At 36.1% G+C, this 25,543-nt stretch overlaps 1 protein-coding gene across 8 annotated transcripts; it reads right to left on the bottom strand.

Annotated features, from left to right (window-relative positions):
* Positions 1–334: 334 nt before the first annotated feature.
* Positions 335–25,543, bottom strand: OCIAD1 (OCIA domain containing 1). Of its 8 annotated transcripts, none has more exons than XM_008521623.2 (9): positions 24,954–25,543; positions 23,477–23,539; positions 22,976–23,056; positions 16,788–16,841; positions 9,720–9,767; positions 8,585–8,720; positions 7,509–7,684; positions 3,346–3,498; positions 335–847 (listed from the first exon to the last, which is right to left on the bottom strand). In XM_008521623.2, the coding sequence occupies exons 2-9, from the start codon at positions 23,532–23,534 to the stop codon at positions 810–812; spliced, it is 744 nt and encodes a 247-aa protein (XP_008519845.1). In that variant the 5' UTR covers positions 23,535–23,539; positions 24,954–25,543; the 3' UTR covers positions 335–809. The 8 variants fall into 8 exon arrangements, with proteins under 8 accessions (XP_008519845.1, XP_008519846.1, XP_070471087.1 ...); XM_008521624.2 differs by having other exon boundaries at positions 24,791–25,202; XM_070614986.1 differs by having other exon boundaries at positions 24,845–25,178.

Raw genomic sequence — 25,543 nt, forward strand, 5'->3', positions numbered from 1 at the left:
CACTAGGTTTCTGGCAGAAATCTAATATAAATAAGCAGAATTTAGATGAGACTACAATTTCATTTTCCCGTCATCTAAAGCAGAAACAAATATTAAGTCAAAAATGAAAAAAGTATATATTAAATTCTTATTCCCCCAGAATTTGCAAATTTTTCAAACTTTTTTAAGGTACCAGGGTATTTACACTGTATGTTATTTATGAGTCACATTCATCGTATCATTATTAAATATCCAGAGATAAATGACTTTATTTCCTATCCCTACAAAACACCACTTACTTACAATTGTACTTAAAAATAGATTGCAAACAATAAAATCATGAAATCAATGAAGATGCATGTTCCTTTATATTTTATTTACCATAAACATTAAGAGAATACAGCAAACACTGGAGAAAGGCTTTTAATAATTTTTGAATGTAAAGCTTAGCACTTAAAATTATGCTTGCCCCCCACCCACCCCAATTCAACATGCAGATATCATTTATGTTCATATATGCTGAATCTAGAGGATTACAATCTCAACAGCTTTATGAGAATATCCTTGCCCTGTAACTTAAAACAATTTCACAAACTGGTCTAATACCATCATTCATATAGTTCCCAAAGGTGAATACATTCACACAATATTAACACTAAATTCTGTGTTTCTGAAACATCATTTTAATAAGCCAAACCACAAAAACCCAGGTTCTAGTTGTAAATGTGTTTATGAAGACTGCTGCTGAGCTCAGAGCATGCAGATATTCATGACCACCTAGATGAAGTTGGATATTGAAACTCCTTCAGTAGGTCCAATGATGCAATTTTTCACTCATCCCAAGTATCTCCATATTTGTTTACTTTGACTAGGAAAAAAGCACAAATAATTGATGATGCCAAATGGTAATAAATAAAGGCACTATTTTAAGTTTGCTATTATGATGAAAAGTTACGTTTCTCTCTCATTTGAATAAATGCACATGAGTCATTATAAAAAGGGGCTGGCCAGATATTTGCAAACTGGAAGTTGGACATAAAAAATAATGCACTCTATCAAGAACTTTACATAAATATTTGATCCTCATAACAACCTTATAAAGTAAAAACAATCCTCATTTTAAGGTTGAGAAAACAGATTAGTAACTTGCCCAAGGTATAAGCCTAATAAAACCAGAAGAACTAAAATCTGAATACAGGTCTGTTTAGGCCCAAAGTCTGGATGTCTTACAACTTTATCATAGTACCTAAGTAAATGGGGTATATGTTACAACACATACAAAAAAATTACCAGGAAATAAAGAATAATAACAAACATTTGAATTTTGCTTTTCAGAAAAAAATAAAGTAATAGAAACAGGCAAGTCTTCAGATTGTGGTTAATTCAATCTTCTCTCCCATGAGCTGTTATATTAGTACAAGAAGGAAACAGTTTCCAAAATTCCTGCATTTTACATGAAACTAGATTTTGAAACATGCTCCTCCGTCTTCTCTTTTTAGCCTCTCTTCTACATAGCCTTTATTTGTGAATTACAACTCTTCAGAAGACTCAGGTCTCCACAACCATGCAGAGAAGCAGTTAACGCATGGACTAGGGACCCCTTCCCCAAAACTATTTCAGGGTGTCCGTAGAGTCAGAACTATTTCATTGTTTACTAAGACATTATATGCCCTTTTCCCTCATACTTTGCCTTTTTCCTCTTTACCTTCATTCCCTCAGGTGTACAAAGTAGAGTTTTCTGGAAGCTACAGAATGTGTGGCAACATCACTGCTCTGACAGCTAACTGATAATGTGCTTATATTTAAAAAATTTCTCAGTCTTAATTTCTAATTAGATAAATATCAATAAATATAATCCACACAAACTAACGCTGAAAACTGTAAGTGATACTGCCTCAGTGAATTTATGCTGTTCTGTCTAGATTCTAGAACAAAACATTCTAGGAAATCACTGAAACTATTACATAACTGTTTTTTTCTTTAAATTATAAAGCACAAAAAAATCAGCTTCCTTTTTTACAAGGAAAAACATTATTTCTCATTACTGTGTCATGTAACAGAATTTTAAGACTGTTCAGTCAAAACCACAAATGTTAAAGTCCAGCAAATGCCAAAAGTCTACCATATTTCCTTTTCTTAACCTTTATTACTATAGAAGACCCAACCAAAACACTCCATTTTTGATGTATCAGTGCATGGTACTATACTGTGCAGACATACAGTAGAAAAGGTTCTAAAAATAAGAAAAATACTACTGCCTGCCCCCACGGAGCTTACAGTCTAACTCCTCAAAGTAATTAGCATAACAAAGTACCAGTAAGTCTACATATTACAGAGTAATGGCCACTGAATGCTAAATTTTTTTAATGACAAACATTAACAAGTATGTATTGTTCATTACAAATCCACTTTAAAGTCAGATTTTTTTACATCAATAATATGACAGATATTATCCATTATTGTTATGAAAACAGAATTCTAAACGAAGCAACCACTAACAATTAGAAATAAAATTGGATCTAAAAGAACAATCATAATAAAAAATACTAAAGATTTTTATGTATTTTTGCAATCTCTGTGGCATAACAAGGTACCGAGGACCTATTCCTTCCTTTGACTTTTAAAGAAGTAAATAGAAAACCTTGAGACAATGACACAGCCTCTAAAATTCCTCAGGAGAGATATCATAAAATTTTATATTGAAATAGCTACAAACCCCTATTCAAAATGCTCTGTTACTTTAGAGGTAAACTTGTCAGAAATTTTACTTTGGGTAACGTATAGCTCTTCCAAAAGGGCTTAAAAGAAACTGTGACTTAAAAATTTATAATTAATTATAGAGCAACAGCATTGTTAAAAAAAAGTTAAGTTCCTCTTTTGGAAATGTCCTAAAAGCTGGTTTGTAAAGCATACAACTCTACCTCAGTTTCCCAAACATCTAAGAAAATCAATTTCATTATTTGAGCATGATTATGTGGCATTACAGCCCAATTATCAACCTCATGTCACCAGATCTGGTTTTCTGCAATAGATGCATCATTAAAAAAATGATATGAATTCCCAAGGTAACTTCTTTAAGAAAACAGTCAGATGGAAGTATAATTTCTACATTGTATTACAAAACTAGTCTTACTGTCTTAAGTCATACTCCTATCTGGACTTCATTATTTTCTAACACAAAATGGACTTTGGAACACCTTAAAAAAGGAAGAACTGATAACTGTGAAATGGCTATTCTTTTTAAAAAATGTTATTTTGGTTAATTGCTTGAGGAATTAAACCACATATTAGTATAATTAATGTTTGCAACTAATTCTGCAGTTTCCAATCCTAAAGAGCAAAGGGAATCAGACTCAACTACCATACCTTCTTTTTTTGGCATTCTTTCCTGCATAGGCCTGACTGAGGGGTCAGTCTTATGTGTTAAAGTTACTTCATATGACTCTCTGTTCTTATTCCTTAATTCCTCATATGTAATATTTTTTCTTTTGGGACTTTCTTCAAGGTTGGGATCAGGTCCTAAAACAACAAACAGTTAATAAATGGCGATAAAAGGATTTGAATAAATCCAAAAGCAACTAAGTTTTATAAATGCTCCTTACCTATAATAAAAAAACAATAAAGTGAAATAAAGGATCAAATTACCACCACCATTCCAAAGGGACTATATTTCCCCAAGGTAATTATAAAACTAAAATCTACTTCCTCTTACACTTTTAATACAGCTTTATTTCTAAAATTAAAAAAAAAAAAATTAAAAACTAACCATGGCTAGAAGAATAACAGATATCATAATATATACCAGTACAATCTAGACTCATTAAAATGCTAGAGTTTTAACCTGGAAAGTTAGTCATACTGTTGATATAATTAAAGAGAAATATATTCTACTAGTGACAACTGAACAAAACTTGACATAGTGTAGATTTCATTTAGTAATATTTCCATAGTTAAATGTTCCTACAATCAGAGCCTACATAAAAAAAATATTTATTTTATCATCTTTATATTTAAACAAAAGTACTTGAAAATAGCTATTGAAAAGTATAAAACATAATCTTTAATTATAGTCAGCATCATTTTCACTTAGGTCTAACAGAGGCAATACTGAGGCAGAAGAAAGTGGCAACTATAATTTCGGCCAGGGAACCAGCATTTATTCTTTCTCTCTCCCACAGAGAGTCAAAGTATGAATACATATTATCAAATAGTGAAATACTGATGTAAAAATAAGGAAGTCATTACGCTTAATATTAGTTGGTAGGACCAAATATTGAATATAAAATGTATTACCAGCAAAAAAGGCCATATACACATTTTTAAAGACATTAATCATTGCTAACATGACATTCATAACTACTAACTTCGGAAGTCTTACAGACCACTCCAAAAGCAGTATTTTTCAAAGCGGTTTTTAATGAGACATACAAATTGGGCATATCATTTTAATAATATATTAATTTTATAAAAGACAATTTTTCTAAGTGGCCTATTTTGGATCTCAATGGTAAGGTCCCTGTGAATAATCAGAAATTTCAAAGCAACTTAACTGTATAGTATAATGTATAATGTATTAAAATGTTTTCATCCATAATCTTTTATTTGCTACAAAGTATACTGCACTGATACAAAACAAACAGGATCTAAATTTCTACTATTTAGTTCTAATAGTATACCGTGTGTGAAATCTAAGTTTTTCTTGCCAAAAAAGAATGCAAAGAAAAATACTGGGTTTAAAACCACTTTGCATTTCATTAGTAATAAGTAATTACTGAACTCATTTCTCTTCACCATATAAAATTCTGAAAGAGACCATGCAGACTAGATTAGTCAGGAACCCTAGGTTCTCACTCCCACTCTGCTGCCAATTAGTGAACATCCTTGGGCAAATCACTAAGCTTCTCTGAACCTTGATTTTCTCAATTGTGACACAGAGTAGTCTGACTAGATGATCTATCTCTAAAGTTCCTTCCAGGTCTAATAGTTTTTCTTATCGAAAGTAAAAATTTTCCATTCTTCTGAAATTCTGCTACAAATAATGAAAACATAAATCAGACAATTAGGGAGAATTTTTTCCACTTATAAAAGCCCAATGAAGATATCCTGCATGGTATAGGGAGCATAATTTACTACTTTGGGAAGATTATAAAGAGCTGGAAGGAATAAGAAAATGTAAAACAGCACTGATTTAAATCTAACTGTCATAAACTATCTATAATAAGTCTCCTAACAACTATGAAGAAGCATTTTCTACTTCGAAAGGTTAGTAACTCTTTTAATTCCTGGTAAGAGAAAGCAGAACTAAAGAGGGCAAGTAGGACTTAAACAAAGCAGACGGTGTCCTGGTAATAAGGGAGGACAACAGCTGGAGAAAGTAAAGGAGGCCACTGCTGGCCCATGTGGCAAGCAGAGTGCAACCTGGACTTACAGCAGCAGGTGAGAAAGCAGAGCAGTGGACAAATGGATGGCTGCTGTGGAGGACATAAAATATATTAAAATACGGGCCTTGCTGTAGTCTTTGGGCAGATACCAAAGGCCTTTTTGTTTGTTTCCTTTTATTTGGAAAAGAAATTATATAACATGGAATGGAATTTTCTAATGCAAACAGAAGGAGGGATGCAAGTCATTACAAGGGAAGAGTGGGTGCCCAGCTAGAGTACAAGAAGAATGGATTTGAACTTGAGACTGAGAAAATGAGAGATGCAGTAAGGGACAAGGACAGCTGCCTTTGGAGATAAAATAATGGCTTTAACCACTCTCTCTTCATCTGCCCACCTCCTTCCCTTTCTGACTAATTGGTGTCTTTGCTTCCAACCATTCAGGAAAAAAAAAAAAAAGAAGCCGAGGATTAAGAGATTCGCAACAACTTTCATCCACTTAAGAATCTCTTTACTCATCTTTACTTCCATTCTCTCTTGTCTCTAACACTCACCCCTGATCCCCAACTCCCTGACTTACGCTCCAAAGCAAAGCTGTCCAGTAGAATTGTCTGTAACAACGAGAATGTTGTGTATCTGCACAGTCCAACACGGTAGCCACTAGCGCATGTGGCTACTGAGCATTTAAAGTGCTGCCAATGCAACTAAAGAATTGAATTTTCAATCTGATTTAACTTTAATTAATTTAAATGGCCATATTTAGCCAGTGGCTACTTTATATCCTGACCTACCTAGACCCCTTTCTGCATCCTCTGGAACCTTAACTGACCTATAATCAACTTCACTCTTTCTACTGTATCTCCTCCCTTTAACCTACACATAGATTCAAATCTCCATCTTAAACAAAAGAAACAGAACCCAAATGCTCCTTTAACTTTGTTCCCCATAGTTACTGGCTTATTGCATTTGCTTCAAAGCAAGCATTTTCAAAGACTACTCTATGAAGTCCACAATCCCTCATCCACACCCTTAGAGTCAGAAATGTTTCAAATGCAGTTTCTCAGATTTTAGAAAAATACTGTAGTATAGAGCCTTTATATTACTTAATATCCATCTATTCAGTGGCTTGGAGCAGCAAAGCATAAGCAAACACTTTAATATTTCTACAACAAAATGCAGGAAAAATCATATTAAGGTAAATAATTATAAAGAGACATGTCAGTTTATGGCAGGGTTTGAAATGAGTTCAGGTCAGATTTCATCACTAGTTACTTATTAAAAAAACTGGTTTTCAAAGCTTTTTTGGTTTTACAATTTTAGATAAGGAACTGCAGACTTGTACTTTCTAATTCCTCACACCTTTCACTGCAAACTAGACCAAAGGAAGGAAGGAAACTAACACTTGCTGAGAGCCTATTACTTGCCAGGCATTACCTCTGATTATTTCATCTCATTCCAAAAGTTCTTTAAGAGAGAGTATTTGCATCTCCAATTGAGAGATCAAGAACTGAAGGATCACAAATTACAGTTACTTGCCCAAAGTCACATAGCTAGCAAATGTCAATCATAATTCAAATCCAGGTCTTAATCCAAAGTTGATGTTTCACTTACATTATGTGATCTTCAAATCTAGTATTTACACAGACTTCATAAAGCATTTTCACATGGATTTTCTCACTTGACAATAGTTCTGTAAGGCAGTTAATTATTATTTTTCTAACATTACAGACAAAGAAGCTGAAAGCCTTTAAGACCAGCCTAACAAAGGTAACCTTTAAAAAGCTTCCTTGAGGCACAATTTATCAATTCTCCTTTGCTATTCCACTAAACTTGGTATTTTCAATTAATGGAACATATTAGTAATTTATCCTTATATTTCTGTATCTTCTAATAGTCTGAGAGAGTTCTTAGGGACAAGAACCAGGTCTTATTCATCTTTACCTCTTCTATACCTAGTAGAGTGCCTCACACCTACTGGACCTCAAAAACTGCTGAATGAATGAAGATACGAATAAACAAACAAACAAACATGCTGAGTTTAGGCTGATGGTGGAACATACAGGTGATGTCCAGCAGAAAAGGTTGTCAAATAAAGTTTATACATACGTTGGACCATAAAATGCTGAAATTCATTTCAAGAGAAGTTTCTACCTTGGGCAATATGATCAGTAATACCAGTGGGAGTAGATTCATTCATAGAAGCACTGAATGGAATTGGCTCATAAGGAGGAAGCATCTCCCTTTCTATGTTGTCTGCTGCTGGGGATGTCACAAAAGAGGAATGACCACTCACATTTGAGTCGTATTTCGACTTTTGAGAATAGTGCCTGTAAAAGAAAATCATATTGTATAAGAAACACGAGTTATTGCCTATACCTTTTAAAGAAGTGTGTTAAGGTATGAAAACTAGTTATTTTCTAAAGAAATCATATAATTTTAACATAGTTATTTAAAACGGTAAAATGAGGTCTGTTTCTTTCTGCCACAAAAACATTAAAAATATGTTCTGACCCACTTACACAACTTAAAAATTGTCTCTCTTAATATAGAGAAGAGAAAAAGTAGATCCACTTTTTTAATTACTAGGCTTCAGAGATCATTTTAATGTGTTTAAAGTTCTTGGGGGAAAAAGTACTCCAGATAGAAAATGTATCCCTTTCCATATTAATTTGCAAGTTACTTCCACAGCTAGCAGTCCATAAACACTGTTTCGCTAAAGCAGATATAAGTAATGCTAGCTCTTAGCTCTCACGGGGTTGATGCTGCTTGCCATTTATGATATGACAATTTATCTACCAAATCTACTTAGTCATCTTATTATTTATCTACCTATCCAGACAGAAAGATCCATTTACTTATACTTACACAATTTCCCTACTATTTTAAACACAAGGATTAAAAAGGTGAAAATTATTTAGTGATGGCATTGATAAAATTTGGGAATTCAAAAGAAAAGTCCAAAATAGAGTAACCAAAGGTGTTTGCCAAATTAAAATTCCTTATTCTGGGACACGCACTTCCAACAGGATGCAACTGTATATTTAAAACAAACGTAGATAAATCTTGCTCCACTTTAAAACAAAATTAGCCTTAGCTTGCAGCACAATGGCAAGTTTCCAATAGTCCTTCAGTTAGGCAATGTTTCACGCCCTGAATTACGACAATATCCAGTAAGAACTTTTTAGCTAAATTTGAAAACCTTTAAGAAAGATCAAAATCTGGCCTACCCAGGTGGCGAAGATCGTCGTGCCTGTCCTGATCGTAAAGCTTCTCCAAGAGGGGAATTCTCAAGATTCTTGAACTTCTCTTGGCAAGTTTTCACGTAAGAAAGCTTTCCAGCAAAGTATCCCATGATACAAGCAACTTTTTTGTAAGAACAAACAAAGTGTGACTCAACGTGCCCTTTTAGACAAAAATCTTTTCTAAAAGTACATTTTTTCAAAATGTGATTCTAAATTTTTTGGTGTGGAAGAGAGAAATTTATTGAAATAATGGTAAAAAGACCACATTAGATCACATTCAGAGTTCAGAAAAAGATTCTGTGGATATAACTCACTTTCACAAAATAAAATACGCCCAAATAAAGTTGCTATAAGTTAAATAAACTCTACTTTACTAATTACTTTATTAATACTGACAGGAAAGATAAGCTAAAGGTGTAAAAATGAGGAATCAAAACATCAAAGTTTTAGCCTACTCCCAGGGATTTAGGCTATTTCTTGTCCTATTAAATGGGAATCATATCATTTGCCCAGCTAATATCATAGGATTGTTTTTAAAATTAGGTGCAACAAACCTCTTAAAATAATGAATTGTGAAATGCTACCTAAATACAGCTTTGTTGCATCATGTGTCTGTTTCCAATACAAAAGAGGGGTTAACTTGGAAAGATTCAGAAAAAGCCTCAGGTACTTTTTTTAAGAGCAATTTGGCTTCTTTCCTATTAACCATATACAAGTAAATAAGTTATGCTTATAAATGTAAGTTAAATGCAAATTAAAAGAGATTTATTTTTTTATTAAGCTTAATTTTAAAATACTTTATTTGATTAATCAGAATATCTGAATAACTTTCTTTCCTCATAGACAAAGAGAATTTATTTTCAAATACCATATCTTTACAAAATAATTTTAACGTTCTATCACATTACAAAGAGAAAAAGATGCTTCAAGTAAGTCATGATTTTTAACGCTAACAACAAAACGTCCAAGTAGACCCCTTCATGAAAAGCTTAAACAAACTGATTTGTCAAAGCAAATAACCAAATAACTACTATGAGTTAAGCAAGACAAAACATTTGGTAAAAACTAATTATTTTATTTAGGCAGAAAAGCTAAGAAAACTAGTGGTGTTCATACTTACATATAAGTTTAGGGATGGACCCATATTTAGGATGACTTGAAAGGATTCCTAAAGACAAAAGAGTAAATATTACTGAGTTACACTAACTGTAACAGAAGGACACATTTACATAATTATGATAAGATGTTTTCTCTTTTATTAAGGTAAAAGAATAGGTTTATGCCAAGTTTAAAAGTATATAAGAAAATGACACAGAAATTATGGTAAAAAATACAAGGAGGCGCTGCCCCCATGGCGTAGTGGTTAAGTTTGGCACCCTCCACTTCAACAGCCCAGGTTCACGGATTCAGATCCTGGGCGTGGACCTACACCACTCGTCAGCCATGCTGTGGTGGCAACCCACATATAAAAAGTGGAGGAAGACTGGCATAGATGTTAGCTCAGGGCTATCTTCCTCAAGCAAAAAAAGAAGACTGGCAACAGATATTAGCTCAGGGCTAATCTTCCTCGGGGGGGAAAAAAACAAGGCAACTATTTCTGTTAGTCATCTGATCTCTTCTAATGGGAAGCAAAAGTAGTAATAAGTGTAGCAATGCAGTGTAAAGTAAGATATATCTATTTCTCAGCAGCTTCAGGCAACCCACAAAGATATAAGGTAAAATCAATACAAACTATCTTTAAAGATTACCCAACATCAGCTTTTTCTATAACCCCAGAGAAGTTTAAAGCTATTTAAAAGAGAGAACCAAGTAAGTTCAATATCAACAGAAATATGAAGAAAATCCAAAGGATTCTACAATCTATTAGAATAGGTGCATTAAGCAAGAACACTTGATACAAGGTCAATAAACAAAAATATATTATTTCTATATACCAGGAACAAACAAAAAGTGCCAAGCTTTTGAAAAAGGTACAATTTATTATAGCACCAAAAACATCAAAGACCAACTAGTAATCTAATGAAAAAATATGAACGATCTCTATACTGAAAACTACAAAACTTACTGAGAGAAATGAAAGCTAAATAAATGGAAGAATAAACCACATCCATGAATTGAAAGAATATTGTAAATATGGCAATTCTCCAAAAATTCACCTATAAATTCAAGGCAATCCCAATGAAAATCACAGAAAGTTTTCTCCAAAATTGAAAAGCTTATTCTAAAAACCATGTGCAAATACAAAAAGCCAAGAATAACCATGGTAATACTGAAGAACAAAATTGGAGACCTGACTACCAACAGATATCGAGACCTATGATAAAGATATAGTAATTAAGACAGTCTAAGTACAATAAGAATAAACTGACCAAAATCAAAAGAGAGTCCAGAAACAGATCCACACATACAGTCATCTGACTTATAACAGAGGCAACATTGTACTGCAGGGAATAAAGAACAGTCCTTTCAAAATAGAGTGCTGAGTCAGCTACATATCCATAAGAGGGGAAAATGTGCCTTGATCCTTCCTCTCACAATATTCAAAACCAACTTCAGATACATGAAAATTTAAATATGAAAAATAATGCTCATAAAAGAAAGCATAAGAGATTCTTCATGTTCTTATAATAGATAAAGATCTTAACAGACCACAAAAAGCCCTCATCATAAAGAAGAGATCTGATAAATTGGACACTATTACATTAAGAACTACAGTTAATCAGAGTGGGAGAAAAATTGCAATATTTATATCTGAGAAAAGACACTTCTAGGATAGAGAACTCTCACAAAACCAATAGGAAAAAGAAAACAATCCAATGGAAAAATGGACAACAGGCTTGAACACATACGTGACAAAAAAGAGGTATTCAAATAGGCTATAAACAAAAGAAAAAGATCCTCAACTTCATTAGCTCTCAGGGAGATGCAAATTAAAACCACAATGCAATCAATATCATCGTTCACTCACCACTATGGCTAAAATTCAAGAGACACAAAAATAGCAAGTGTTGGTGATAATGTGACAATAGAACCTTACTGATAAATTGTAAGTGGGAGAGTAAATTGGTCCAAACAGTTGTTTGGCAGTATCTACCAAAGCTGAACATATACATTATCTATGATCCAGCAAAATGTTCACTAAGAAACATTGTTTTCATGGCAGAACTATTTGTAATAGTCAGAAGTGGAAACTACCCAACTGTCAATGTACAATAGAATGGGTAAATTGCTGTGGTATATTCACACAGTGGAACTCTATGGCAATGAGAATATACAATCTACAACTACACGCAACAATGTGGAGGAATCTAGAGATGTGCCGATAAACCAGGTCTCCAAATAAAAAGCCCTGATTTGTAATGTCAATTTCCATGGCATACATACTTGCACCATGCCCAATTTCAAGCTAACAGTGGCTTAAAAACCAGCTTGCTAAATAATAAGCTCCTGAAATTTTAACAATCAGTTCTCCAGAGCTGGTACCGGCCAGTTCCAGCACACCACTGCATGAATCTCACAACGTTTAAAGAGGGCACACAAAAGAATATTTAATTGTATGATTTTATGTAAATAAACTATAAAAACAGAACTGACACACTGATAGCTCCAATTCCTTCATTTATACACTGAGAGGATAAGGAGGAGAAAAAGGAAGATGGAAACAATACATACATTTACACAAAAAAGCTGTTCCTTCATTCTGTCACCAAATAGTTATATAGCCCACTTACAACACATAGGAACTACATGCTAGGAGGTAGGGATGTAACAGTAAACAAGACACTCTCTTTACCCTCACAGGGTTTACAGTCTAGAGAGGGAATGAAGACAAACAGAACACAGTGTGATAGTTGCTATTCATCCACTCAAATATTTGAGTATCTAGCAGTGCATTATACCCTCTGTCAGGCGCTGGAGATAGCCCGTTTTCTACAGGGAAGTAGCAAGAATGGAGGCAAACAGACTTGTTGAAGGCTAATGCAATACTTCTGGCAATAGACGGTTCCATTAATTAAAGTGGCAGTGCAGGTGGAGGCAGACAGTTTACAAACATATTTAAGAGCTGAACTACAATAGACAATTAGTAGACAAAGTAAATAAGGGATAGAAGTGAAAAATAATGCCTTAGTTTCCTGGATGGATAGTGATGCCATTCAGACAGGGGAAAACGGAGGAATTGGTCTGGGGAGAAATGAATTCAGTTTGAGATGAACTGAGTTCAGTTTGAGTAGGCTGTAGGAGCGGCCATCCATGTGGAGATATGCAAAATACGGTTCTGGAGCAGTTATCTAGGCTAGAGATAATCATGGGGATTCAGAGCAATAAATGGTCACTGAAGCCCATATTATTGCTGGGTAATAGTATACAGGCTGAAAACTGAAAGTCAAAGTAAAACTCTGGAAAACACAGACTAGAATACAAGCACCAAGTGGTCATGGTTTTTTGTCTTTTAGTGCTATATAGCAAAAACAGTGTATAGTACATATCAGACACTCAAAAAACATATGGAAAAATGGAGGAGTTGCCTGAGATAGGAGAAAAATCGGAAGATTGTGCTTTCATGAAAGCCAAAGGAAGAAAATGTTTCAAGAAGGAATGGTTAAAGTTGTATAATGGTCACAAACAAAAACAGTTCATTGAATTTAAGCAACAAAGAGGTGGTGTTAGTAACCTTTTTAAAAGTTTTGATACATCTTAGAATATACGCATAATCTAGGACACAGACTTCAATGGGTAAAAGAGAAATGCTCATCCATGAAGTCTGGCTTCAAATGCAACACAGTCAGAGCAGGTGGAAAGGGCTACGAGGGAAGATTTTTCTCTTCCGCGTTGTAGAGTTAGAACAGACCTGAGCGTGTTTAAATGTTTTGATAGAAAAGGAATGAGAGAGGGAGCAGCTAACATGATGCTGGGTATGACACACTGTGAAAGCATACACAAAATATCAGGCATTTTGATTAAATGCAAAATGTCTTGGTGGATTCTAAATTCCTTTTCTGAAGTCTTTCTCTCTCTTTTTTTTTGAGATTGACTTTTTTATTAGAATACTCCACCCCAAAAAGCAAAACTCCAATACAATTTCAAGAATAATAAAAGCCCTTAATTCTGGGAGATAGTTACATGAGTAATATATCATTCAATGTTCTTTTCTGTATTTTTTATTCAAAGTTTCAAAACACCAACAATACTGAAACAACACTGACAACGTTATAAAGATGACATGTGACATGCTCAATAGAAAATAACACTATTCCACAAATTAGGATAAATCACTTTCAGCAATTTAACCTTTCTAAAAAATGGAATTCCACTGAAAGGCTACAGGCTCAGTCATTAGGAACAATTACAGAGGAAGATGTTGGAACACTGCTGTTGCTCATGGCACGAATTTTGCAAATGAAATCATAGAGTTATTACATCAATGACAAGTCAAATAATTAATCACCAAATGGTGACTAAGAATCCATGACAATTCTGGCTACAAGAATAATTTGTCTCCTAAGTAAAAGGTCCTAATGTTTTCAGTAGGATGCACTCTAACTGTACGAGAACAATCCTATCAGAATGTATCTGGAATTAGAAAAAGGAAATTTCTTTGTCTGGTTTGGTTATGTGTATTAATTAGTTATGAGCAGGAACAAGACATTCTCCAGCCAGGCAGAAAAAAACCACCAAGCAGTGGTGGGACTTTACTGTTGAAGATGTAAGGTCTGTTTAAATGAGTAGGTGCAATCTGACCCTCTCAATTTTGACCACTTCTGCCTTACCTTCAAGCTCTCCAAAGTCTCCTACTCTACCTAAGGCCCAGAACTCCAAAATTTACCATCTCTGTATCTAATCAAAATGATCATTTCTCCTGGTTCTACTTTAGCTCTTCAATGGCATTTTCACTCCTCCCTGCATGACTTTGCCACTCTACCCATCAGTCTCCTGATTGCCCCTCCCAAGAGCCATGCTTATTATTTTGATAACCAGGTCCCTGGTTCCTGAGATATTCTTCCCTCTCCTTTAATCTAAGTCCTACTCGTCTCCAAAATACAGTTCTTCCAAAAATTTTCCTTGATTATAGCAGCCCTACAGAGCTCTTTCTTTGAAAACCTACAGCACTTGGAGTTTCTACTACACAACTTAGTAGCTTTTGTTAAGATTTTATTTTCCCTTTTTCTCCCCAAAGCCCCCCGGTACATAGTTGTATATTCTTAGTTGTGGGTCCTTCTAGTTGTGGCATGTGGGACGCCGCCTCAGCATGGCCTGATGAGCAGTGCCATGTCCGCGTCCAGGATTCAAAGCGGCGAAACCCTGGGCCGCCGAAGCGGAGCGCACGAACTTACCACTCAGCCACGGAGCCGGCCCCCTTAGTAGCTTTTTAAGTATTTAATTATATTCTCTATTCGCCTCAACATTGCGTTCATATTGTTTCCTCAGATGAACTACCAATAGCTCTTCATTTCTCTTATATAATTCCCCCCATGCCTAGATCCAATTGTTATTAGTTAAATGACAAACTGGATTAAGATAGATAAAATGAGCAGTACAATAACAGACACTATAATTTCTCTGTTCATAATTCCCTGTATCATAGTTTTCCCCTAAAAGTAATGTGATTAAAATGATTTTGTTTTGGGGGGTTTTGTGTGTGAGAGAGAGGAAGATTCGGCTCTAAGCTAACATCTGTTGCCAATCTTCCTCTTTTTGCTTGAGGAAGACTGTCCCTGAGCTAACATCTGTGCCCATCTTCCTCTATTTTGTATGTGGGACGCTGCCTCAGCATGGCCTGATGAGTGGGTGTGCAGGTCTGCGCTCAGGATCCGAACTTGCAAACCCCAGGCCTCTGAAGTGGAGCACGCGAACTTAACCACTATGCCACCGGGCCAGCCCCAAAATGCTTTTTGTTTTACGCTATAAAATAATCCCAGTCTAAAACAACTTAGTCCAAAAGGACATGTAAGTGCATATATATCTTGACTTCTTGCATTTTTAAGATTCCCATCATGGCAGTATACTGTAATGAGGTTGTTTGGGAATTCTTTAAATAAACAAAATTTTATCCTCCCAAATTCTCCCATTTTCCTCTAAAAGTACTTTTCTCAACTATTTGTGTCAATACTACTGTCTAAATATTTCATACCGCTAATGTGAAAAGGCTAAAACTGGGGGCTGGCCCCGTGGCCAAGTGGTAAGTTCACACGCTCGGCTTCGGCGGCCCAGGGTTTCGCCCGTTTGAATCCTGGGTGCAGACATGACACCGCTCATCAGGCCACGCTGAGGCGGCATCCCAAATGCCACAACTACAAGGACCCACAACTAAAAATACACAACTATGTACCAGGGGGCTTTGGGGAGAAAAAGGAAAAATAAAATCTTAAAAAAAAAAAAAAGAAAAGGTTATGACTTCCTATCACAATCACATTTTAGAAGGAGCTAGCTAGTTAAAAGAACAGGTTTTTAGGATATGTGGAGGCCATCCTAAGTCACCAATCTTTTCTGGGACATCTTCTCATTCTAAGAAGATAGTTTACAAAATAAATGTAATGAACATTTCTATTGCTTACATCACTAAATTTTATGATTTAGAGACTGATACATTTAATACTTAATGTAAACTCAATTCCACATATGAATACACTGCACTATTTAAGCCAACACAATTTGGAAAAAGAAAGTATCTCTACTTCCCCACTATTATAAGACAAAGCTGAGTTAGGGAGCGGGAGAGCTAGGAAGCTACTGATCTTTAAACCAGTGCATAAGATATAAGAATCACTTGGAGTTTGTGAAAACACAGATTCTGGGGCCCTCACTCAGAGACTGTGACTCAGTAGGTCTGGGATGGGGCCCACAAATTTGCATTTCTAACAAGCTCCTAGGTGATGGTAATGTAGAGGCCTACCTAGACCAGGTTTGTCTCTCTGCCTCCCTGTAAACCATTGCAGGCTTTTAGTTACTTTCTTGCTCTTATAGATTGTTAATGTTGCTACAGTGCAGGAGGACATCAAATTCTTAAATCAAGATACTTGAGTTAGTGGGACCATGGAGACATAACTCTTCTGAGGTTGTAGAAATTCATCAGTGATAATGTTTAATATGATGCATTGTCATAGTTACTTTATCTAAACATCAGGAAAATAACACATAAAAACATGATGATATCCAAAACGCTACATAAATTTGAAGTTTAAATACTTACCTTTACTAATCAGTCCTTGAGTAATCAACATACTTGTTGCAGCCAAAGGCACAGCTATAGGAGAAAAAAGAACTTGTCAACACCAAAAAAGGAAGATTTTGTCTGAGTTCATTAGGATAGGTAAATGCATATCAGTTAAAACCAGCCCGGAAGTATGGTGCCCAATTAAGACGTTTAAAAGAAATTTTTCCACTTTTAAAAGCTGTACTGTGTATAGACAGTGGAAATATAAAACAAGCACATTAAGAAACCATTACAAATTATTAAACGATATAATTCAAGAACTGCCTAGACTGAGGCCTTAAAAGAGACATTCATTAATATCATCAATTAAAACAACATAATAGAAACCAAAAGTTACTTATGGAGTTAGTGAAAGGGGCAAAAATGGAAGAGGGAGGCAAAAAGCATATTACAAATAATAAGAGACATTACTGAGTAATTGCTAAATTCCACGCACCATGCTAAGTGCCTTATGTGCATTATCTCATTTACTTCATATCGTATCTCTATAATGTAGGTATTATTACTACCATTTTTAAAGATAAGGAAATAGAAGCTTAGAGATGTTAAGTAATTTGCTCAAGGCCACACAGTCACTTCAACAGTAGGTTCCAGATTCTAATGAAGTCTGTCTTATACTAGATCTCAAATTTTTAAGTTCTGTATTACACTGCATGAACCAAAACACAAGGTATATTTGCCCGAAATCATACAGTGATTGGGGCAAGAATTAAAAAGCATTTATTTTAAATACTAACGTTCCTTCTTCTAAACCAGTGAATTCTGTGAAACTAAATGAAAATATTACGTGTGTGTATATATATATACACATACATATATATATATATATATATATATGTGCGTGTATTAATCCAGAGTGAAAAATCCAAAATCTCCTAATCTCAAAGCGGCTCATAATTTAAAAATCACTGTTTTCTATACCAGCAATGTCCAGTAGAACTTTCTGTGATAATGGGAGTAGTCTACATCTGTGCTTTCCAGTTAGATAGTGTGATTTCACATAGCAGCCCTGAGACTGCTCTCCTTAGAAAGGCCAGCTTGCAAGGTTGGTCCTTGGCTGGTATCTGGGAACTGGACTGCTAAACTGATACAAAACTTTACCTGAATGAAAAGTGGCTCACTGTGCCTAGACTACTTGTACAAATAGTTTATACCAAATTCCTGCTTTTCTCCTAGGAGTCTGGAATTTTGCTACCAGCTGGGCTGAGGGGGCCTAGGTGACCAGCCCCCAATAAAAACCCTAAGCGCTAAGTCTCTAATGAGATTCTTTGGTAGACAACACTTCACACATGTTATTACAACATGCAACTGGAGAGATTCAGCATGTCCTTCATGTGTGACTCTACTGGGAGAGAACTCTCGGAAGCTTGTGACTGGTCTCTCTGGACTTCACCCCACATCCTTTCTCTGCTGATTTTGCTTTGTATCCTTTCAACTGTAAATTATTTTAAACTTAAATAGCTACATGTGGCTGCCACACTGGACTCTGCAGTCAGTTCCAGACCAGGGGTTGGGAAACGCTCTGTAAAAAGCTGAAATGGCAAATATTTTATGTTTTGGGGGCCACAGCCTCTGTCCCAACTACTCAACTGCTATTTTAAAGTAAAAGCACTGAGACAATACATAAACAAATGAACAGAGCTGTGCTCCAATAAAACTTTATTTACGGATGCAGAAATATGAAGTTCATATAATTTTCACATGTAACAAAATATTCTTTTGATTTTTTTAACCACTTAAAAATGTAAAAACCATTCTTAGCTCATAGCCACACAAAAACTGATTTGGCTCTTCGGCTGTGGTTTGCTCAACTCTGGTCTAGATTATACACGGGCAATTTAAGGACCAAAGTAATTATGAAGACATTTGAATTATTAGAGAGATTTCATGATTAAAATCCATTAACTCTGGAATAGGGCAGTAGAGCTTTGTCATCAGACACAACTTGCAGAAACCCTACGTTTTGAATCCTTGCTCTACTACTTACTAAGAGATTTTACCTTTGGTGGAAAAATGCTTTCTCTAATGTTGGTTGGTTAGAATGCCTTCATGTATTACTATTTAAGGTTTTTCAAAGGACAACTCCCTTTCAATTACAGCATTTGTACAATTTGCAATCATTTTTCTCCTTCAGGTTGGTTCAAGAACTTCAACATGAAGAACTGAAGAGTCATACAAGGACAAATACAATGAGTTAGCTGGCCAGCTCCACAACGGACAATGTTTTCTTCATGCCACTTTTTTCTCAGGCCAAGTTGGTACAATGCGAAAAGTAGCAGTCTGGTTAAGGTGATCCTAGTGCTAGTTCTGCCATTTACCACTACATCCGCATAAATCTCAACTTCTTTTCATGCTATCAAGGGTAATGGATTAGAACTAAGGTCTCTTTCTAAATCATGTATTCTGTCACAGAAAAAGAGAAGGCAAAACTGAAGGGGACTTCAGAGATTATCTAGTCTTCACCCTAATCAGAGTAAACTAATGCCCAGAAAGGATAAAGGCAGTTGCTAAAAGCAACAAAGATGGTTAGTTGGAGGTAGAGCTTAGATCAAAACCCAACACTCCTGACTCTCACATCAGTGGCCTTTTCAACACTGTACTACGTGACTCCTACTTCATAAAATAATGTTTCTGTAGGCAAAGCAATAACACTGCTGACCAAAAGCTATTCTGCTTTATGACTACAGTCTCAACCATATCCAATACACGGGCCCCTAAAATTCCTTTAACTCTTCTCCCCTTACAATAGCAAAATGCTACTCTAAATTCATAATTGTTTTGAACTGAAACTTTTATTTATCACAATATTAACAGCCATTTAATAAAGATAGTTTAACACTTACGTAATAAATCAAATTGAATTAATCTCCACAATAGTCCCATGAGATTGGTGAATTATTATCCCCATTTTACAGATAAAGAAACTGAGGCATAGAGACATTAAGAATTTACCCAAAATCTCACAGCTAATACATGATGGAGCTGGGATTTGAATCCAGACAAGCAGGCCTCAGAGTCTATGCTCTTATCATTTACTGCACTGTCTCATTTGAAAACCAGTAGTACACATGCATAAACTACCATTCACAAAATCTATAATGGATACATGACATAAATGTGAATTCATACACCTTTTTAGTAATTCCAGAGGCTGAAAACTACTGTAGCATTTAATACACATTAGAATGACCCTTTTGTGTAAATTCTTTCATTGCCTGTATGTTTGGGCACAGATACAACTGTTTTTTTGTCAGTGCACAGGGCCACAATTTTAAGCAATGGGAAATAAGATGCCTGCTTAGCTACACTTGAAGATGAACAGTAGATTGGAGTAGAAATAAACAGTTACCTTAAAGAAAGAGAATTGTCCCTAGATCAACAAGTCTAATTTTAAACCAAGATGAATATATTTAACAGACTTACAAAATGTGTAAAAATTACCATAGTAAGCACTTTTTCTAGACATTTCTACTTTCATCACAACTTTTTTAAATCAATAGGCACTAGATGATACTCTCCAAAGTAACAGAGATTCCGTTATTCGTTTACATAAATATATGTAAACACACATACTGCACAGAATATCCATATTTGAAGATACATATGTTAAAAGTAAAAAATTTCCTAATGCATGATTATTTAGTCTTTCCTGTCATTATGATATGCAACATCTAGGTTATCTCTAAGAGTAATCACTACTTATTAATACATTAATTTTTTGGCTGTTGTAATTTCCCAGTAATTCAGACATGGTATACAACAAGCTATTTTTTAAGCCTGTCCTTATTACATGCTTTCTGTCCAACTTGTGACTAATCTGGTCTAATACACAGAATTACTTAGGATTCTATTATTCATATACCACAGGTCCTACTTTTAACAGGCATACAAGGGTACCCTGCCCACTGATCACTGCCCTTCAATGTACTTTTAGCACAATGCTGTTGTAGCTATTTGGAATGTTATACATGTACAGCAGCAAAAATTTATCACCTAAGAAATAAATTTGGACACCACAGTACCTATGTGGTCATTAGCCTAACACTACAATGACCTCAAACCCTGTCTATCAGACTTGCCTTTTTCTTAATCCTGTATCAACAGATTAAAAATAAATCACTTTATTCTATCTCCTCTATGCGATCCTCGAAGATAAAAAATCTGTTGTCAGAGTACAATTTTGTTGTCTGAGAAATTATTCCCATACCAAGAGCCAGGCAAATTTTTTAAAGTCTTTGATCCATGATGACTATGCCTCTAAAAAAATTATTCTCACTTGGAGATATGTGTCATCACCTAATTCTTACTCAGGTTATTTCTAGCTTGAAACCTCTGTAAGTCTCTGAATATTAGACTGAGGATAAAATGCAAAGGATTCTATCAGAGCTCCTGTTAGCTTAACTGCTCTTTCTTGATCTTTGTTGATTTCTTTACCACCACTTGTTCCCTTACCCTGGTACTACCCAAACTGTCATTTATTCCATCATTCCTAAATATTAACCACATGATAAATACTATCATCCATTTTATGCTTTTATTTCTACACTTAATTTCTTGGTGAATTCACTAACACAACCACACCACAAACCCTAATTTCTCACATATACCTTTGTTTCTCTCTACTTGCTTACACATCTTCCACTATCAAATGTTGCACCATATACTCAAATGTCCAAATTAAACTTGTTTCCCCCCTTGAACAAGAACGTCAAACTACACCTTTCAAATGGCAATGTCATCATTAGTCAGCGTCCTAAGCTGGATATCCTGAAGTTAATATTTCCTTCATTCCTTCTTAATCTATTTAGAAATCCCATTAAGCGTCTTTTAAAAAACCTTCCATTGTCATCCCATCTTCTCTAGTCCAAATAACACTTCAATCAACTGTCTCCTCAATGACTATATACCTGAGCTATTGCCAAAAGCTCAGAACAGATTTCACCAAGTACAACTCCTCATCCTTCTAACCCATCCTACACACTGCTAACTAATCTTTCTTCAAAAAAATTTATATATCATTCCCTTGGCCCAAGAACCTACAGTACATAATGAATCAAACCTTTAACTCCTTTGTAGTATGTTTATTTTCTACCCCCAACAAAAGACCTCTGCCCCAGTCAGTGAAACCTCATGACTCTAGTAGCCATCAAGTTATTGTAGACTCTACCTTTGTTCACCATTCCTTTCTTGTAAATGCTCCTCCACTATTCTTCATGTACCTAAAGTCCTACTAGTTGTTAAATCTCACTTGTTTAATAAAGTCTTTTTTAGCTAAATCAATTCCAATTAATTTATCTCTTTTTAAAATTCCTATTGCTGTTATACACTTAATCTTTCTCAAAATGTTTCATGAGTTAGCTTTGACTCAACTACAGTATAAAATTACTTTAGGATAAAGACTGTGTCTCATAAAACTTATCTTCCAAGCATAGTACCTTACACTCCGTGAGCATAAATACCAGGCCGACTGATGGAAACGTACAACCTCTTTAATGACTTAAGTCACTCTCTCCCTTTTTTAAAATTCCATCCTGCCTTTTTGTGAGAATTACCTTATCTGAAAGGACTGCAGTGATCAAGTGAAGCAACACCAGGGTTCTGTTCAAAAGCAAGATTATGTTTTATGTTGCTTTCCACATTCTCTGTATTTAAAAAGCAAAATCTCCATGTACAAAGTCTCTAGTCAGAAATCAAGAGCTGGTAGTGTAGTAACATTTCACAGTGATAAAATGAGAACTAATCAGTCTTTACCATGTAACAGTTAAAGTGTAAGAGTTAAAATCATGAGCTTCTGTTTCAGACTTGGCTTCAAGTCCACACATCACAACTTACCCATTGTGTAACACTAGATAACTCATTAAACATCTCCAAACCTCAATTTCTTCATCTGTAAAGTGAGGATGATAGTTTTCAACCTTATTGGGTTGTTTCTATATAATCCATGTACACACAGTAAATACTATTACTATTACTAACAAAAATATTGTGGTTTTGAAAAAAGTTCTAGAAATTATTACTTCAAAATGTGTACAATTCTACTTCTTTAATCAACCTCTTTTAGTAATAACCACAATATGCCAAAAGTGTGCAATTTTTGCTATATGAAGTCATTATAATTTCAGATACTAAAGGTCAAATTTTGTTGCTTAGAAAATTTAACTTACATCTGAACCAGAAGCTTTCATCGTTGCATTCTGCAAAGACTCTTCTTTCTTCCTCTGTTGGAATGTAATCAGCCCCTATGTCTTTTTACCAAAGAAAAGTAGCAAACATTAAAAGGTCCATGGAAAAACTAAGTCTAAAAAATTACCTTAGTCTAAACATTAACACAATGTATTCGGCTTTCTTTCTAAGGAAGTAATTTAACAAATGGCTTATAAACTTTTAATAAATTTGACTTCAAAAAGAAGTTAGAGATATTATCTGCTGTCAGGACTAGCTATATAATGTGCTGGATCTGGCACAAAATGAAAATTTGGGACCCCTTGTACAAATTATAAAGTTCAAGACGGCAATTGTAGATCATTAAACCAAGTGTGGGTCACTGTGTGACTGCACAGGTCACAAAACCATCAAGCCAGCCCAGCTGCTACTGTTACTCAAGGCAGCAAAAATTTCTCTACACAGGAAGTGCTTCTAATTATAAATACTTAATTGATAGTTACGGGGAATTGGTCTCGGAACTTCTGCATTCGGCTCTCGAAAATCAGCCCTCCCATTCATCTTTCCTGCATCAAAAACATTTATATTAAGTATTAGAAATGATTACAAGATAGGGCAAAGTAAATCAAGATGTAGCATAGTAAAATTACCAGTCTACATAACAATCAATCAACAAATATTTACCAAACACTACTTCATTTGAAGTACTTGACATAAAAAAGTTAAATAATAAAGTCACACTTATTAACTAATCTGGAACTGATTATTCACCTTAAATCCTTTAACTGAAAAAGAATAACAGATGCTTTATAAGTATTTATCAACTGATACCAAGTTAAGATACAAAAGAATTTTAGTAGACATATTTTTCCTCCTGAAGCTAGTTTATTTCACATTATTCTATGTTTGGATCCTTTCAGAAATGAAAGCCCAATGATTAGGATAATTCCCCAAAATACAAGCAGAAAAATCTCAAAAGTCCTTTCTGGGCTTTCATTTTTAAAAAATATGATAATCATCAGGAAACACAGAACCTCTCCCACAAAGCAGTACTCCAAAAAAATGGAATAACAAAGACGTCACGTCCTTCTCCCTGTGGTGTAAAGCTAACAGCAAATTCTGTATCCTCCAAACTTCCCTCTCTCCCCAAATAGAGACTTAGAAGAACATACGAGATATAAAAAATGCATAACATTTCAAAACACACACTTTTATTTTTGTTTCTTTGTTTTTCAACCCCTGCCTCAGAGGACTTAGGAGACCAACACAGTAGATAATTATCTATTTTACAGAACGCTCACATGGGATCATGATTATTCCCACCTTAAAAACACGAAATTTACATGAAAACGGGAAACGGCCTACGCGATGAGGATAGCAACTGGGGCCCTTCCATAGTTCACTTACTCAGTAAGACAGCCCTGAGGGCCTACTACATGCCAATCCCTTAGCGAGGGAAAAGGAGAGACAGGGTAAGAGGAATCCACGGATGCATGGAGCTGGCTGAATAAACCACATACTTATATCCTAAAACAACCGTAAAGAGTAATGAAACCCTCTTACTTCCCACAACAGCATCCTACCTAGAAACCCTACAAAGAGACTGTCAGGAATGACAAGGCCCCTCTACATAACATCATTTGAATCTCTTAATCCCAAAGAAAAAAACTGAGCTGAACCCTCGTCGCCCTACGACCGTCGACTGCAGCACTCCATCCCTCACCCGCTACATCCGCGTCTCCCACCTGCAACAACCCCCCTACACCCCCGTCACCATGAATTTTTCCCATCCACACCCCCCTGGAACACTCCCTCACCTCCCCCGGTCACCGGCACCCAGGAGCCCGAACCCAGCAGCGCGCTCAGCCCACCCTCACAGACGGGAAAATGGCGGAAGGCGCGGGATCGCGGCGGGCCGCGCTGAGGCGGTGAGTGGCGAGGTGGGGGGCGGAACGGGGCTGTCTGCGTCACCTCACCCACCTCCCGACGACGACGGCGGGCGGTGGCACGGCCAGCCGGGCGGTCACGGGCAGAAGGCCCGGAGGGGACCCGAGAGGGGTCAGGGAGGGGGAAAAATGCGCGGAAATCTGGAGGCGCGCACGACCCCAGCAGAGTTGGGGGTGGGGAACGGACAGCGACTCGGCCGCCTAGAAGTCACCCAGATATGGGCGCAAAATGACCGCAACCCGGAAGCACTGGCCACCTGCGGACGGAAATGACGTCAAGTGTGCCCCGCGGAGTCTAAAGGCGAGCAGCTTCGGAATAGACGCAGAGGCATGCGCCTGCGCCTGCCGGCCCGGTCTTCCTCTGCTGGTCCCTCCTCTGTTTACCCCCCAGGCCGCGGCGCTCACGAGCTGCACTGAGGCTGCGCTTGCCGCCCCTGCGGACGGGGAACTCGGCTCGCCCTCTCCCTGGACCTCCGGGGGACGCTTGGTTTCAGGCTGTTCTGATGGCCGACTCTGATATTCCAGTGACCGGCTGACAGGACCGTGCTGGAACCCCCTTTTATCCTCTTGTTGAGAGTTACCGGCTTTTCTTGGATTTCTCTGTTTTTAGGTTTTACATAATTC

Source organism: Equus przewalskii, chromosome 3 (assembly GCF_037783145.1).
Source record: "Equus przewalskii isolate Varuska chromosome 3, EquPr2, whole genome shotgun sequence".
Lineage (NCBI taxonomy): Eukaryota > Metazoa > Chordata > Mammalia > Perissodactyla > Equidae > Equus > Equus przewalskii.

Bases quoted from the DNA above. Each gene is read 5' to 3' on its own strand.
- OCIAD1 (XM_008521623.2), bottom strand. From the start codon at position 23,534: ATGAATGGGAGGGCTGATTTTCGAGAGCCGAATGCAGAAGTTCCGAGA. The intron at 16,842-22,975 runs GTAAGTTAAATT...TTTCTCCTATAG, and splicing joins TGAAAGCTTCTGGTTCAGAT to CTGTGCCTTTGGCTGCAACA. The intron at 8,721-9,719 runs GTAAGTATGAAC...CTTACAAAAAAG, and splicing joins GTCCATCCCTAAACTTATAT to TTGCTTGTATCATGGGATAC.